The 12,854-nt window shown below is 50.8% G+C and overlaps 1 protein-coding gene across 1 annotated transcript in view; it reads left to right on the top strand.

Moving 5' to 3' along the window:
- Myo16 (myosin XVI) overlaps nucleotides 1-12,854 on the top strand; it is a 416,963-nt gene that overhangs the window by 389,417 nt on the left and 14,692 nt on the right. The window contains exon 34 of the mRNA XM_023715200.1: nucleotides 6,012-6,103. Within this exon, the coding sequence (XP_023570968.1) occupies nucleotides 6,012-6,103 (92 nt within the window). The remainder of the gene's footprint in view (nucleotides 1-6,011; nucleotides 6,104-12,854) is intronic.

The raw sequence follows: 12,854 nt of genomic DNA, 5'->3' as shown, positions 1-12,854 counted from the left end.
CCCTTCAACAAAATATTTGATTTTCTCTGTGTTTTAAGTGCAGAGACACAAAGTCACAGCTTGAGGAAAAGACCCTGGATCAGTCAGTGCAAGAGCTCAGTCTTTATGTAAAGGTGAAAACAAAACTAAAACCCGGCCAAGCAAACAAGAGTGCTCTAGGCCAAACTAGAAGTGGTGGTGGAGAGTGCACCTTGAAACTTACCTAAGAATGAGTCTTTAGGAAGGCCAGGCCTATAAACTCCAGCTGCGAAAGCACTCTAGGCCCAAACTCCGGAACACGGATTTATGTAATCTTCTTTACATGCTTACAGGGGCTGGATTTTAAAATACAGCTGGTTCTGTGTTGTCACTGATTGAGGATCACTTGAAAATCGGGAGAGTTATGTGCACAAAAGGGAAATTATTGCCGCAGAAGGTCCAGTCTTTCAAAGTAACTTGACACATTTATGCCGATGTGGTTTTGTGAGCACCATGAATTTCTGGGAGCCTGAAACTTTCCAGGATGATTACAATATCCGGCGTCGCGCCCTGGATGCTTGGGCCTGCAGAGCCTCCACTGAGGTTGGGAAGGAGCCGGCGAGCGTGCTCCTGAGAGCAGAGTCTGGAAAACTGTCCAAGCCCGGATTGTCATAAGTGAGCACATGAGCCTTATGCTCCTTCCACTAGGTCCAGGACCGCAGCAAGTCACAGGGCAGTCATTAGTATAGGTCATTATCAGAACAGGGTCATCTCTGTCATTTCCAATTAAAGCCACATCATGAAAATAAATGTTTAAAATAAATGCAAAGTTCAAACTGAACCAGAAGCTGGTCTTCCTGAGACAACCATCTCTCTCTGGAATGCCAGTATCAACGCGCTATCTCTGCATCCCAGAAAGAATGATCTGTTTGTTCATTTGCTGAAACACAGTCATGCGTGGGTAATTACAGCTCTCACTTTCTTTAATTGCCATCCTTGTACCGCTGGAAACATAACTTAGATCTTTTTTTGTGTACTTAATTATTCCTCGGACTTGCGGTTATTTATCATCAGATTAGAGAGCAGTTGTCACTTGGAGTGTTTCAGCTATGCCATACAAAATATTGTGAATATTAGATTTTTGTTTGGGGGAAAAATAGAGATATAAAAATTTCCAGCAAGCATCTTTTATCATCTGCATGATTTTCTGTCTTGCCACTCAACCCATTAAAGTTTTATTCCTGAGCAACAGGGAAAATGGCAATTAAAGAACTGAGCCTGGCCAGGTGCACTTCCGCCTAGCTGTCCATGGGGCGGTGGCAGAGGGTTCATTTGCATGCTGTGAGCCCTCGCTGCACTCTCAAGAAGGCTTATCTGCACTGACAGAGGCTTGCTGTGGGGAAGGGCTGTGGCACCCACTCACACGCCAGCAGTGCCCGGCCCTTTGCCTGCCTGTGGCCCACATTGAGAACACAAAGCCATGCCCTCCACCAGCTGGGCCTGAGGTCAATCCACGCCGCTGCCCAACGAGCCGCTGCTGGGAGTACATAACCTGTGTCTAAATATACACTCCACAGCCTCACTGTGTTTGTGGGGGTTGGGCTGAGTCCTTGGAAGTTGTACTGTTGTCATCTGACTCAAAGCTCAAAGGCTGGACACAAAGGCAGCAGCCTTCCCTGGGTGCGCTGGAATATTTTGCAGTTGGCTATTTCGAGCAATGAATGCCTTTGGTGAAACAAGCCCTGGGACATCTGTAGGCTCCGCTCCTCCGCCTCGGAGTACACAGTGTTTTGATGTCATATTAAATCACGTCTACTTTGGGCCTCACTTAATTAAATTTTCTCCACTGCTTAGTATGGTACCAGTTGGAAATGGATGGATTGAGGTGACCACTTGCTGTTCTTTATTATGACATTATTCCTGGGGCTTAAGGAATTTTCCCACCTGGGTCCAATCCCCAGTGCTCACACTTGACTACTTCTCAGTCATTCAGTTTTTTTTGTCTTAAACATGAATATGATTTGCAAACCCACCTCACAGGCTGCAACAGGAGTTTTGTATGGTGGCACTAGAACAAAGTGGGTGCTCAGTGGCTGCTACCTGCATGTAGTTATCATAAAATCATAGAGGGATTTAAAGCTAGAAGGGCCGTGTGGGTTTCTCCGATAAAAACAGGAGCTGTGTGCAATGCTGAGATGAGTGCGGGGCGGTGGACTCAGTCCTCCAGGCCACACAAGCTGCAACCCCAGCGCCCAGGCTTTGTTTACACATAGACCTGAATGCATCGTGCCAGTGGCCTACCTGCTCCACGGGGATCGACACACAGTGCAACTTGGAGCCTCTGGGCAGGTGTGAGAGTGCATGCTAAGTTCAGGGGAAGGTGTCTCACTCCCACTGTAGGGTAAAGAGTAACGCGCAAGGTGGAACAGCAAGGGGGCCCTTGTGGAGGGCAGGCCCTCATCCCAGGCAGGGCCCCCTTCCCAGGCAGGGCCCCCTTCCCAGGCAGGGCCCCCATCCCAGGCAGGGCCCCCATCCCAGGCAGGGCCCCCATCCCAGGCAGGGCCCCCATCCCAGGCAGGGCCCCCATCCCGGGTAGGGCCTGCCCAGCCCGCCAGTGGCACAGAGGCCCTGTGCTGGGCAGGACAGGGCGTGGTGACCCCTGATGGAGCCACACGACATAGCCTCCCTGCAAACACTGAATGCTGTTGATGCCACAGAAGAGGTACAGGGCAGGGCATGCAGCTCAGCTGGCCGCTCTGGCTGTCTTCCCGTGAGTGCCAAAGACAGGTTACAGATTTTCCCATAAGAGTGAAGAGTTGCAGCTTAGGTTAGCTATGACAGTGCTCCAAGCACGCCTGTGATTCTAGAAGCCTGGCTTGTAATAGCTAAATCTTGGAAGAAGCAGCTTCGACACCCATCAGCAGATGAACGGATAAAAATGCGTTTATACACACTGGAGCGCCACTCTGCCATCCACAGGAATGCACTGAGGCACGCTCCGGGAAGCGGGTGCATCCTGAGGCCATCACGGCAAATGGGATGGATCACACGCAGCTTGACTATCGCGTGAGACCCACGCACATACAAGGAGCAGCACCGGAGACAGGTAACGGGAAGTGAGGAGACAGGCCTTCCACAAAAGATCAGGAGACCACGAGAGAGGCAGAGGACAGGCAAGCAGGCAGATGTGCTGTGTCCACTCGCCAGCCCCCCATGATGAACGCGACCATTACGCACCACACACAGGCAGGATAATAGCTGAGAAACCCACGGCCGGCAGTGGGGGAGGGGAACACGCGATGTTTTTCAGAACAGTCCCTGGTGGTGCTCCCATGTGTCCAATGGCAGCGCAGGAAATGGGATCCAGGGCGCTGACAAGATCCCTCCCTGGGCCTTTTCGGGTCACGCATACTGCCGAGAAAAGCAAGAGCCCAGCGTGACTCTGGGAAGGGGAGACAGCGGACTCTGGTGCTGTGGGCGTCTACGAGGAGCCTGGCTCTGAGGCGGATCTGCGAGAAAGGAGGCTCCTTGTGCACCGGGTGAGGATGACACATCCGGAGCTTAGAGAGGTCAGGGGGAAGGCGGGGTGGTCTGCTACGCGCCAGGGAGGAACTTAGAGCCAGCCATGAGGGAAGGCCTGACAGCAAGACCACCGGAGTGACGAGCTGAGACAGCGGCACTGAGAAGGTGAGGGGCAGTGGCAACAGCCACAAGTTCTGGGACTGGAGAGCGCAGGTCCTGGGTCTAGAACGCTGCAGAGGATGTCAAGGATGATGGAGCACTGTGGGGCCGGTGGGCGGGGCTGGCAGGCGGTGGGCGGGGCCGGTGGGCGGGGCCAGACGCCGGACAACGTGGGGTCCCGAGAAGTGAGAAGCGATGTTCCTGCTAGGCACGTCAAACTCAGTGCCACGGACTTTTAAAGTGTATGCTTTTCCATTTCAAAGCCCTGAACGGACTACAGATCCCACACACAGACTTTAGGATCCCAGAGTTGGACACTCTTAATCACTTTCAGGACTGACCATATAGCTCAGCGGATTAAAGAGCCTGCTTTCAAACACAGAGACTGGGGTTCAATCCTTGACCTGCTGTGGTGGCTCTGCCCCCGGGGTTTGATGAGCTGGCGATTGAGACTGGGCATGGTGGCGCACTCCTGTAATCCAAGCGCTTGTGTGGCTGAAAACAGGATCACTATGAGTCCGATCTGTGTAGTGAGACCCTGTAGACCCTGTACTAAATACATTTTTTTAAAAAAATCATTTTCAAAGCACAGGAAGCTCCAGGGACCAGAGCCATGCCTGGCGCAGGAGCAGCACGTCCGGAACCACTGGTTTCTGTTGGTATCCTCGGTTGAGGGCTCCTTCAGCAAACGCTGAGAGTCATTTCCTCCTCCCCCTCCCGAAGCCTGTCACATCTTCTCATCTCGAGCTCACAGGGCCACCAAGGGCTCCCGGGGGGTCTGGGTGGGCTTTATGCCTCATGTAGCTCACCTTTGGGGCGCTCCTTCCATGAGCCTCCACCTGCCTTCTTTGAACAGAGATACAAGATGCCCAGGGCAGGATACTGAGGCTCCGGAAAACGCCAGCCCGGGTAGCAGTCTGGCCAAGTGTGACTTCTTAAAATCAGAGCTTAGGAGCAAATGATGTGCTCGGCTTACTCCGAGGCCTTGCTGCTGCTCTGAGTAGAAGGGAAGAGGGAGCACACAGCTCTCTTGAGTCTGAACTCTCTGCTCCTCAGCTCTGCATCTGCCCTGAGGGAAGGCGGGAGGGGAGGCCGCCCCATGGGTGTGCGCCTTGCCCTGCTGCGGTGTACCTCTGTCACCACGTGAGGCCACACTGAGGGCCTGCCTAACCCTCACTGTCCTGCCACCTGCGTCTGCTCCTGCAGGCCACAGTCTCTGCTCCGCCAAGCTCTGGGCCCCGTGGGACAGCAGCAGTGCTGGCAAGCTGTGCTGCTGAAGGGACTGTGTCTCCACAGGCAGCAGGCGACACGTGCTGCTGTGTGTGTTCACAGGTGAAATGCCATGCTTTCTGTAATTTTTTAAAAGACAGGAAAACTGAAATGCTGACAGTTCCCTGCTCAGGGATGGGATGTGGAGCCTCACCTCACAGTTTGTCTTGCATTAAGTCTGAAAGTTCTTTAATAAATATTGTGATCTCTGTTATTCAGGTAGATAAAATAAGTCAGTTAATATAATCTTATATGCATGTTTGAATTTTCAATAAACATGAACATATATTTCTGGTCATTTATATCATTTCTTCTTGGCTTTCTATGTGTATTCTTTGTTAATTTTTGAAAATCTGAGAGTCGGCCCTTTATTTTGATTTATAGGCTGTTTTAAGAATAATAACGCCTTTCATTTCCTGTGTTTAAAGGCCTATGCTGTTCTTTGTAAATTTGCCTTTTATCTCATGGTGTTTTCAAATGCCCTTGTTCCTAAAGCTTGTGTGGAGGAGACTGTAACCCACCCTTCCCTCTGCGCGAGGCTGTGGCTTCCACACTGCCCCCTGCGGTCCTCAGGCACCGTCCACTCCTGTGAGCCCTGCAGTAGATCCAGCCCCGCCCTCCGGAGCGGCTCCACTCTCAGCGCTGGCCATTCACTGTGCACTTCCGCCCCGTCCCTGGCCAACCAGCCTGCTGCGTCCTTCCGGCCAGCTCAGCCCTGCCCCCTGCCCTCTTCCTTTCCTGGACCTCAGCTCTGAGTGGCAGCCGCCCCCAAGAAGCTCTCAGGCTCCTCTCCTCTTGGTGGGGCTCAGTGTCCCTCACTCTCTATCCCCATATCTAGGGACCCCGAGTGCCCCAGCCCTCAGTGGTTCAGGGCCAGGGTCCCACCCACCACGTCCCACTACGCTGCGTCTCTGCAGCGCTGTCCTCGCCTCACTGTGGGTGCGCTTCTTTTCTTGCCGGGTACCATGACAGCCCTTCTCCTCTCTTCTGTTGTGAATCTACTACTCAGGGGACAACAGCAACGCTAGTCTGATAGGTGGCACAAGAATTGCCTTGCTGGGGGAAGGTTGGCACAACTTGACCTCTGTGTGTGGACTCCACAGGTCTCGCTGAGAATGATGGGTACTCACAAGTATGCGTGAGCGGCACAGGGATGTCATCGTTCCAGAGACATCGGGAGAGTCGCACCACTCAGGTAAGGACACTAAGTGTCCACATGCCCAGTGTCAAGTGAACTTAGGCAGTGACCAACATCCCTTCAGTTAGAGTTCTTTCTCCTCATCTGAAGAACTCGCTTATTGCTACTTCTGCCTTGTGGTCCTCCAGCTCCATTCTTCTCTATTTTGGTGGACTCCATTTCTGCTTGTTTCAGAAAAAAGAAAATATCAACCCAATAAAAAATTAATAAATGTTTTAAATTGATCACCACAAACATACATTGTAGTTTACAATCATGCTTGGTGACAGTAGTGTTACAAAGGAAGACAAGGAGCAGGGTGAAGGATCCGCAGGTTTTTCCTCCATTTGACCTTGGCTGAGACAGAAGGGTGGAAGGGACCTCTGGGACTGCTCTGGATTCTCGGGCAGGGCCTAGGAGTTCCTGCACCCCAACCTCATTTCAGAGATAGGGGCTGGGGAGAGAGCTCAGTAGAATGATCGCTTGCCTGGCAAGCACAAGATCCTGAGTTCAATCCCCGGTACCGGAAAAAAAAAAAAAAAAGGGAGATTCATTTCAGAGGTGGCCTGGGCAGGGGGCGCTCAGGTCAGTGAGGGTGTAGACCTCAGGGGCTTCCTGTGTGCAGTGGACATCTTGTCAACCTCATTGTGTTTATTTAGTCCCTGAAATGTCACCAAAGGAAAGATTATTCAAGAGAAGAAAAGCTGGTAGTTGTTATAATTTAGATCTGGATGTCCCCCCAACCCCTGAAAGGATCAAGGGGTGCTGTCCCTTTGAGTGGATTGGCCCACGGATGAGTTCCCTGGTAGAAAGGAGGGTGTAGTTGGGGAGGTGGTCACTGGGGCCCTGACCCTGAAGGGTTTCTCTCCCTCCCGGCTCCTCCCTTCACTCTGCTTCCTGTTGTCCCTGTGCACTGAGTGGCCTTCTCTCACCCCACCCTCCTATCAGGCCACTCAGCCTGGACCCAGCCCTCATGTGGGAGCTGAGACTTCTCCAGTGTGGGCCATAAGAAGAGCCTGCTTCTCTCAGCTCCAGATATTGGATGCTCCATCCCGAGAGGAGAGGCTGAATGATGCGCGGGTGCTTCACAGAAAGAGAAAGAATTCCTTCTGTAGAATTGTGGTCTTTCCTTTGTGTGCTAGAATTTTTATTTTATTGGTACATGTTTGCAGTATGTGAAAGTCACATCTGTCTCAGGGATCAGAGGCACGTACCCAACATGAGCCGATTCTTGTCATGCCTTCCCACCCCTCCCGCCTTCGGCCCCTAAATCTCTTTCCCCATTTCCATTCTCATTGTTGTTATGATCATTAGCTTATGTTTATCATATGTGATGCTTGCATTCCTCGTGGGTGCTTGGTACATGTAAGGGATGTACCTTAAGTCTTTTTGACACAGGGAACCTCCAAAGGATGCAGGGAGAAAAACTGATCTCAGGGTGGGTGACCTCCAAATGATACAGAGGAAAAATGAAGCCATTGACCTGAAAGGTACCTAGGATGAGTTCATGTTCTCTAAAACTGAAGAATGAATCTTAGGAACAAATGGAGGTTATGAACAGAATAAATTTACTGGGGAAAGAAAGCTCCTGTCTGATAGAGGGACAGGAGGGAGGCCTCCCAAGCAGGTGGTCCCCAGGAAGCTGTCTCTTCCAGGGACTTTTATAGAGGAAAACCATGTGGTGAGGCGGGTGTAAGGTGTTGGAGAACACGGGAACTCGCTTAGGTGGGCATGAGGTGGGACAAAACTATGGTCAACCAATGAGATTACAAGCACCATTGCTTAGGTAAAATTGATTAAATCCAGTGCCAAATGAGGCAGTGAGTCACATAGCAAGTGGGCATGAATACAGGACAGGGTCTCTTCCTGTTGGGAGTTGGGTCAGTGACTCACTTGCACTCTTTCAAGGTGATAGAGACCTATTTAGAGATCAGTGCCTGCTGCCCATCCCTGGGGAAGTATGTAGCTGTCTTGGTCTTCAGGTGTGGCCCACATGGGAGCATCTGTCTCTTCCAAGTTGTGAAGTCACCTTGTCTTCCATCTTGTCTCCTTGAGAGGCTGGCCCTGCTGACTGCCTTTGATATTTCTATCTAATTCAGCTGCCTACAAGATTTTCACTTCCCTTTCCTCTCCCTCACTCCCTTGGTCCCCTCCCCACCTGCAAATGATCTCACTGTTTCTTTCTATATAGGTATATGTTCTGTATATGTGTATGTTTCCTTCTATATATGTATTTGGTTGTTGCAAGATCTCGGTACACAGCTCAGACTTGTGGGGATCCTTCTGCTTTCAGCCTCCCCCGCTCTGGAGTTACAGGCATGCGCCACTACTTCTGGACTCTGTGGCTGGCTCAGCTGGCCCTGGGGGCAGAGCTGGCATGGCATTTGGTGCTGGGGATCGAACCTTGGTCCTGTGCTTGCCTAAGCAGGCGCTTAGTGCATTGAGCTATCCCACAGGCCCCTATATTTTTAAAAATGCTCCTTTTAATTACCTTCTGAAAAGATAATGCTTCATTCTAGGAGATGCACAAAGCAACAATAAGCACTTTATTATCAATGTATCAAAATAGCATTGCTTTGGTAACAAAATTCTCGTTGGCATTAAAGTACAATTTTATTTTATCAGACATCTAGATTGAAACATCAGCCAGGAATGCAGATGTCTGCAGAAAAGCAGCAAGCCGGTGCGTGATAGCATCCTCTGGAGGATTTAGAACTATGTCAGTGCGGCCACATTATCAGCAGAGATTTTGCTAAATAACATTGATGAGATAGTGAGAAAAATCAATAATTTTAATCTTAAAAATAAATCTTGCAGTAGACAATCTGCTGAAGTCACTGGCGCTGACATATTGGCACTGAAACAGAAAGAAAGTGCTGTTTGGGGCCCTAACAGGCCGTCCTCATGTCCTGTCTGCCCCGTGGGGAGGCGCCTCCCTACCCAGTAAGCCCCGCGGACCCCTGGGCTGCAGTCACCCCACCCGGATAGAGCTCCTATAGCAGACACTGAGTCGGGCTGTCTCGGAGCCGGCTGTCTGCGTAGAGCCCATGGAAGGCCACCTGGCCACCTCTGCCACTGCCATATGGCTGGCTTACAGAGGAAAGGAGCCACTTGGAAAGGGTTCGTAAAATAGGCAGCCCTGGACAGTCCACGGATTCATCTCAGAAGCAAAGAGAGAAAGGAGAATCCTCCAGCAATCATATTGCATTTGTGGTTTTCCGAGGCCATTTGTCTTCAAGCCCCGTGGCCCCCGTGGAACAGAATCTGTGGTTGCTGCGCAGCACTTTTTCCCCAACGGCAGGGTGAACCACACTTCCTTTTTCCATGCCAATTGTGGGTGCTCACAAGCCTGGATATTCCTCACCCCCAGAAACCATGAGTTCGGTGACACTGCTTTAATGGTCACGCGCCTTCCAGAACTTGTCTCTCCTGTGATCTCTACGGAGGCAGCTGAGGCGCAGAAGGGGCAGACTGCAGGATGGAGCCTACTGCTGTGCGCCGCACTGTGACTCCGCAAGCCGCCCTGCACCCGGACCAGTCGGTGCCAGCAGGGCAAGGAAGCGTGTGCGCCTGCCTATAGCGGGATCCCTCCTTGAGAATGCCTGTGCTTAATTAGCACATCGGGGATCCCAAGGATGATGTCCCCTCGAGGAAGGTAAAATATCTCTGCCTTCTCTTGGATAAGGAGAAGCGAGGAGCGATGGAGTGATTTGTCGAGAATCCTGTGGGAAGCGTTCAGAGCCATAAGCAGATGCCAGGACCCCATGTCCTGCTTCTGAGCACTAACTGACCACAGCCCGCTGATGGGGTGGGCCTAGCACGAAAGCTGAAGAAGTTTTGGTTCAGAGATAGAATCTTCACAAGCGGAGCCTTGTGATTTGGTTTTATTGGCTTCTGGTCTTGCATTTAAATTTCTTGCCCACCACAGTGAAAATGGAGGAGAGAGAGTGTCCATGTCTGTCACCCCCTCCTGTACAGTGTCACAAATCTCTGGGGTTCGGCAAATCTGTCTACTATGGGTGCGGGGCGAGAGGCACAGAAAAATGCGAGGATGGAAAGAACCCATGTGGCCTGGGCGGCGCCTGAGGTGATGTAGGGCTCCTCCCTCTAAGGGCAGCAGAATATTAAAGCCTGCACGCTGCCCACCCCCACCGTGAGACCCTTCCCCCTCCGGGCTGCAAATCACTACCTTCCAGGGAAGCCGCTCAACCCTGCTAGAGACATCCAGAGTGCGTCTCTGCTGCTTGCAAATAAAAATTTTGACTGAGCACAATTTAATTGCTATTATCCATAAAATCCATTTTACATCCCAAACTGTGTGTTTAACACTGTCTGCAAGTCTTTATTGGTTCTTAATATAGATGTAAAGCCCTTTCTAATAGAGATACAGCCTAAGATACAAAATATAAAAAATGTGGTTTATGTTGTGTTCCATCATAATTTTTACTCATTTGCACAATATAATGGCTTTACATAAAAGGAATAAAAATTAATTTCTTTACAGTTAGTTGCACATAGTGAAAGCTGTCACCTGAGCTGTGTCCTAAAAGTGGCCACACTGACTTCCACGCGTCCACAGATTTGGTTTGCCCAACTGTGGCCATGGTTTCATCCATAACCTTCTGAGCCCTGGGTGCGAATGAGACAGTAGAGAACATAGCTGGGGGCAGCCAGCAGTCCACGGCCAGGCCCCACGGGGAGGCCAGCAGGCTTGGGTGTGGACCGTCACAGCTCAGGCATTTCCAGGCGGCTTCAGGATTAGCATTTACAGCAGTAGCGCGGCCTTCATCTGCTTAGATTTCCTCAGACTTGAATAGTTTCTTAAAGTGTATGTGTCAGCAGGGAGGGTGCGATCCCCAGACGTGGGAAGAAGGCACAGCCATAGTCGAAGCTGCTGCCAGGGCTGGGGAGATGGCTCAGCAGTACAGAGCCCGCCTAGTAAGCCCAAGATTCTGAGTTCAGTTCCCTGTACCAAAAGAATAAAAAGTGTTGCTGTCTTGCGGCTTGGGTCACCGATAACTCTGCTAACCCCCAGGGACTGGAGTCCCACTGGGAGCCTGAAGGTTTTACCCAGAGCGGGGCTGGACCCCAGGGGCCAGGGTGGGGTTGGAGATGGGGGACAGGATGCCACAGGAGGCGGCACACCACGTGTGCCAGTGCCTGCCCTCCGTGCGAACACTGCTGCACACGCACTGGCAGAGGGCGCCGCCAGCGCGCGGGGCTGGGAGGCCCCTCCTCCCCTCGGAGACGCCAGCTTATGCTTACCTTGTCTTCCCGCTACCAGCTTTCCTTTCTTCTCCTTTTCCATTCCTCCTAGTTGGCTACTTCCACAGGGACACTGTGTGCTTCATGAATTCTTATTCGCATTTCAGGGATTGCTCTATTTCTTTCCAAACTGAAAATCATGTAGTGAGTGTCCATGTGCATGTGCATGCATGAGTGTGTGTGCTAAAAGGAGAGAAACTATCCACATCGGGCTGCACGTGCTTATATTCTTGGCATTCTGGAAGGCTGAGGAAGGAGGACTAGAGGTTAGCATTCTGTTCCACCCACTTAGCAAGAGCCTGTCTGGAAAAAATATCTGAGGATGTCGCTCAGTTTAGAACCCCTGGGTTCGATCCTGAGCGTCACACACACACACACACACACACACACACACACACGCCAGACATTTTTATGAACATTGATCATATTCCAACATGTGTCTTAAGAAGCCACGGACAGTCCTTGATACAGCGGTGTGTTCCCCCGGCACCTAAGACCTACTGAATATCAAACCTGTTTCTGACGTAGCTGCCGATTACCCCAGAATATAATCAATACGCAATTGATCCCCATCAGAAGCCAACTGTTAAGTGGTGTGCTGTAAGGGACCACAGCAAAGAGCCTGTGCAGTGCCGGACCCGGCAGAGCCACGACCCCCGGAGTGCGGAGCACCTTCCATGCCTGCTCGCGGTGCACTTTCTGTTTTCCTTGAACTGCTCCACATGATCGTGTAGCACAGAACCAAAAGAGACTGTCTTGGATGGAATAAGAAAAGGTGGGCACATTCGGTTAAATCATTAAGAATGACTCTAAAGAATGTGCCAGGGAACAGAAATTAGACAGTCTTCCCAAAAGCATCTCTCCGCCTATCAATCTGTCTGTCTGTGATACAATCAGGAGGGGACAGGCAGAGAAAGTGCTTTCAGAGAATCAGTATTCGAGGCTCGTCACGGCTGTGTGATGGGTGAGAAATGAAGACAGGAAATTAATTTGATGACATGCAGAGCCCGCATTCTCAGCAGGGGAGGGGCGTGTCCTGTGTAGATAAATAGAGATGTGGAAAATAAAAAGCAAACCCTGTATTTCTGTTTTCCCTTCATAAAATTGTAGCAGATGTAAATCCTATGTGTTTATGAATGCATGGTGTTTTCTCCGTGAGACATAGCCTATTTATTACCAGCAAGGAAATCCCCTCCGAGGAATGTAGGAAGAAGGAGAAATCAGAGCAGTGACTGCTTTGAAAGAGAACAAAAGCCTTGTGCTCTCCCTGCAGTCCCTTCCAGGGGGATCTGCAGTCACCGAGGCTGCGGGCTCGGGAAGCAGACCCAGTGCGTCTGTGCTTAAGTTCTACCGTGCTCATTTCAATATTGATCATATTTATTTAGTTAAATCTTTTAAAGAAAGGCAGGAAAGTTAGAAAAACAAGACAAAAAGGAACCGCAGGCATGTTAGTGTGTGAATATAGAACACAGTAATTGTTTGTAGGTCATTCAAAGAAAGTGTG

The sequence above is a fragment of the Octodon degus genome, unplaced genomic scaffold (assembly GCF_000260255.1).
Source record: "Octodon degus isolate 3935 unplaced genomic scaffold, OctDeg1.0 scaffold00039, whole genome shotgun sequence".
Taxonomy (NCBI): Eukaryota; Metazoa; Chordata; class Mammalia; order Rodentia; family Octodontidae; genus Octodon; species Octodon degus.
The sequence above is the reverse complement of the archived record's forward strand: the minus strand, read 5'-3'. Positions and strand labels throughout refer to the sequence as shown.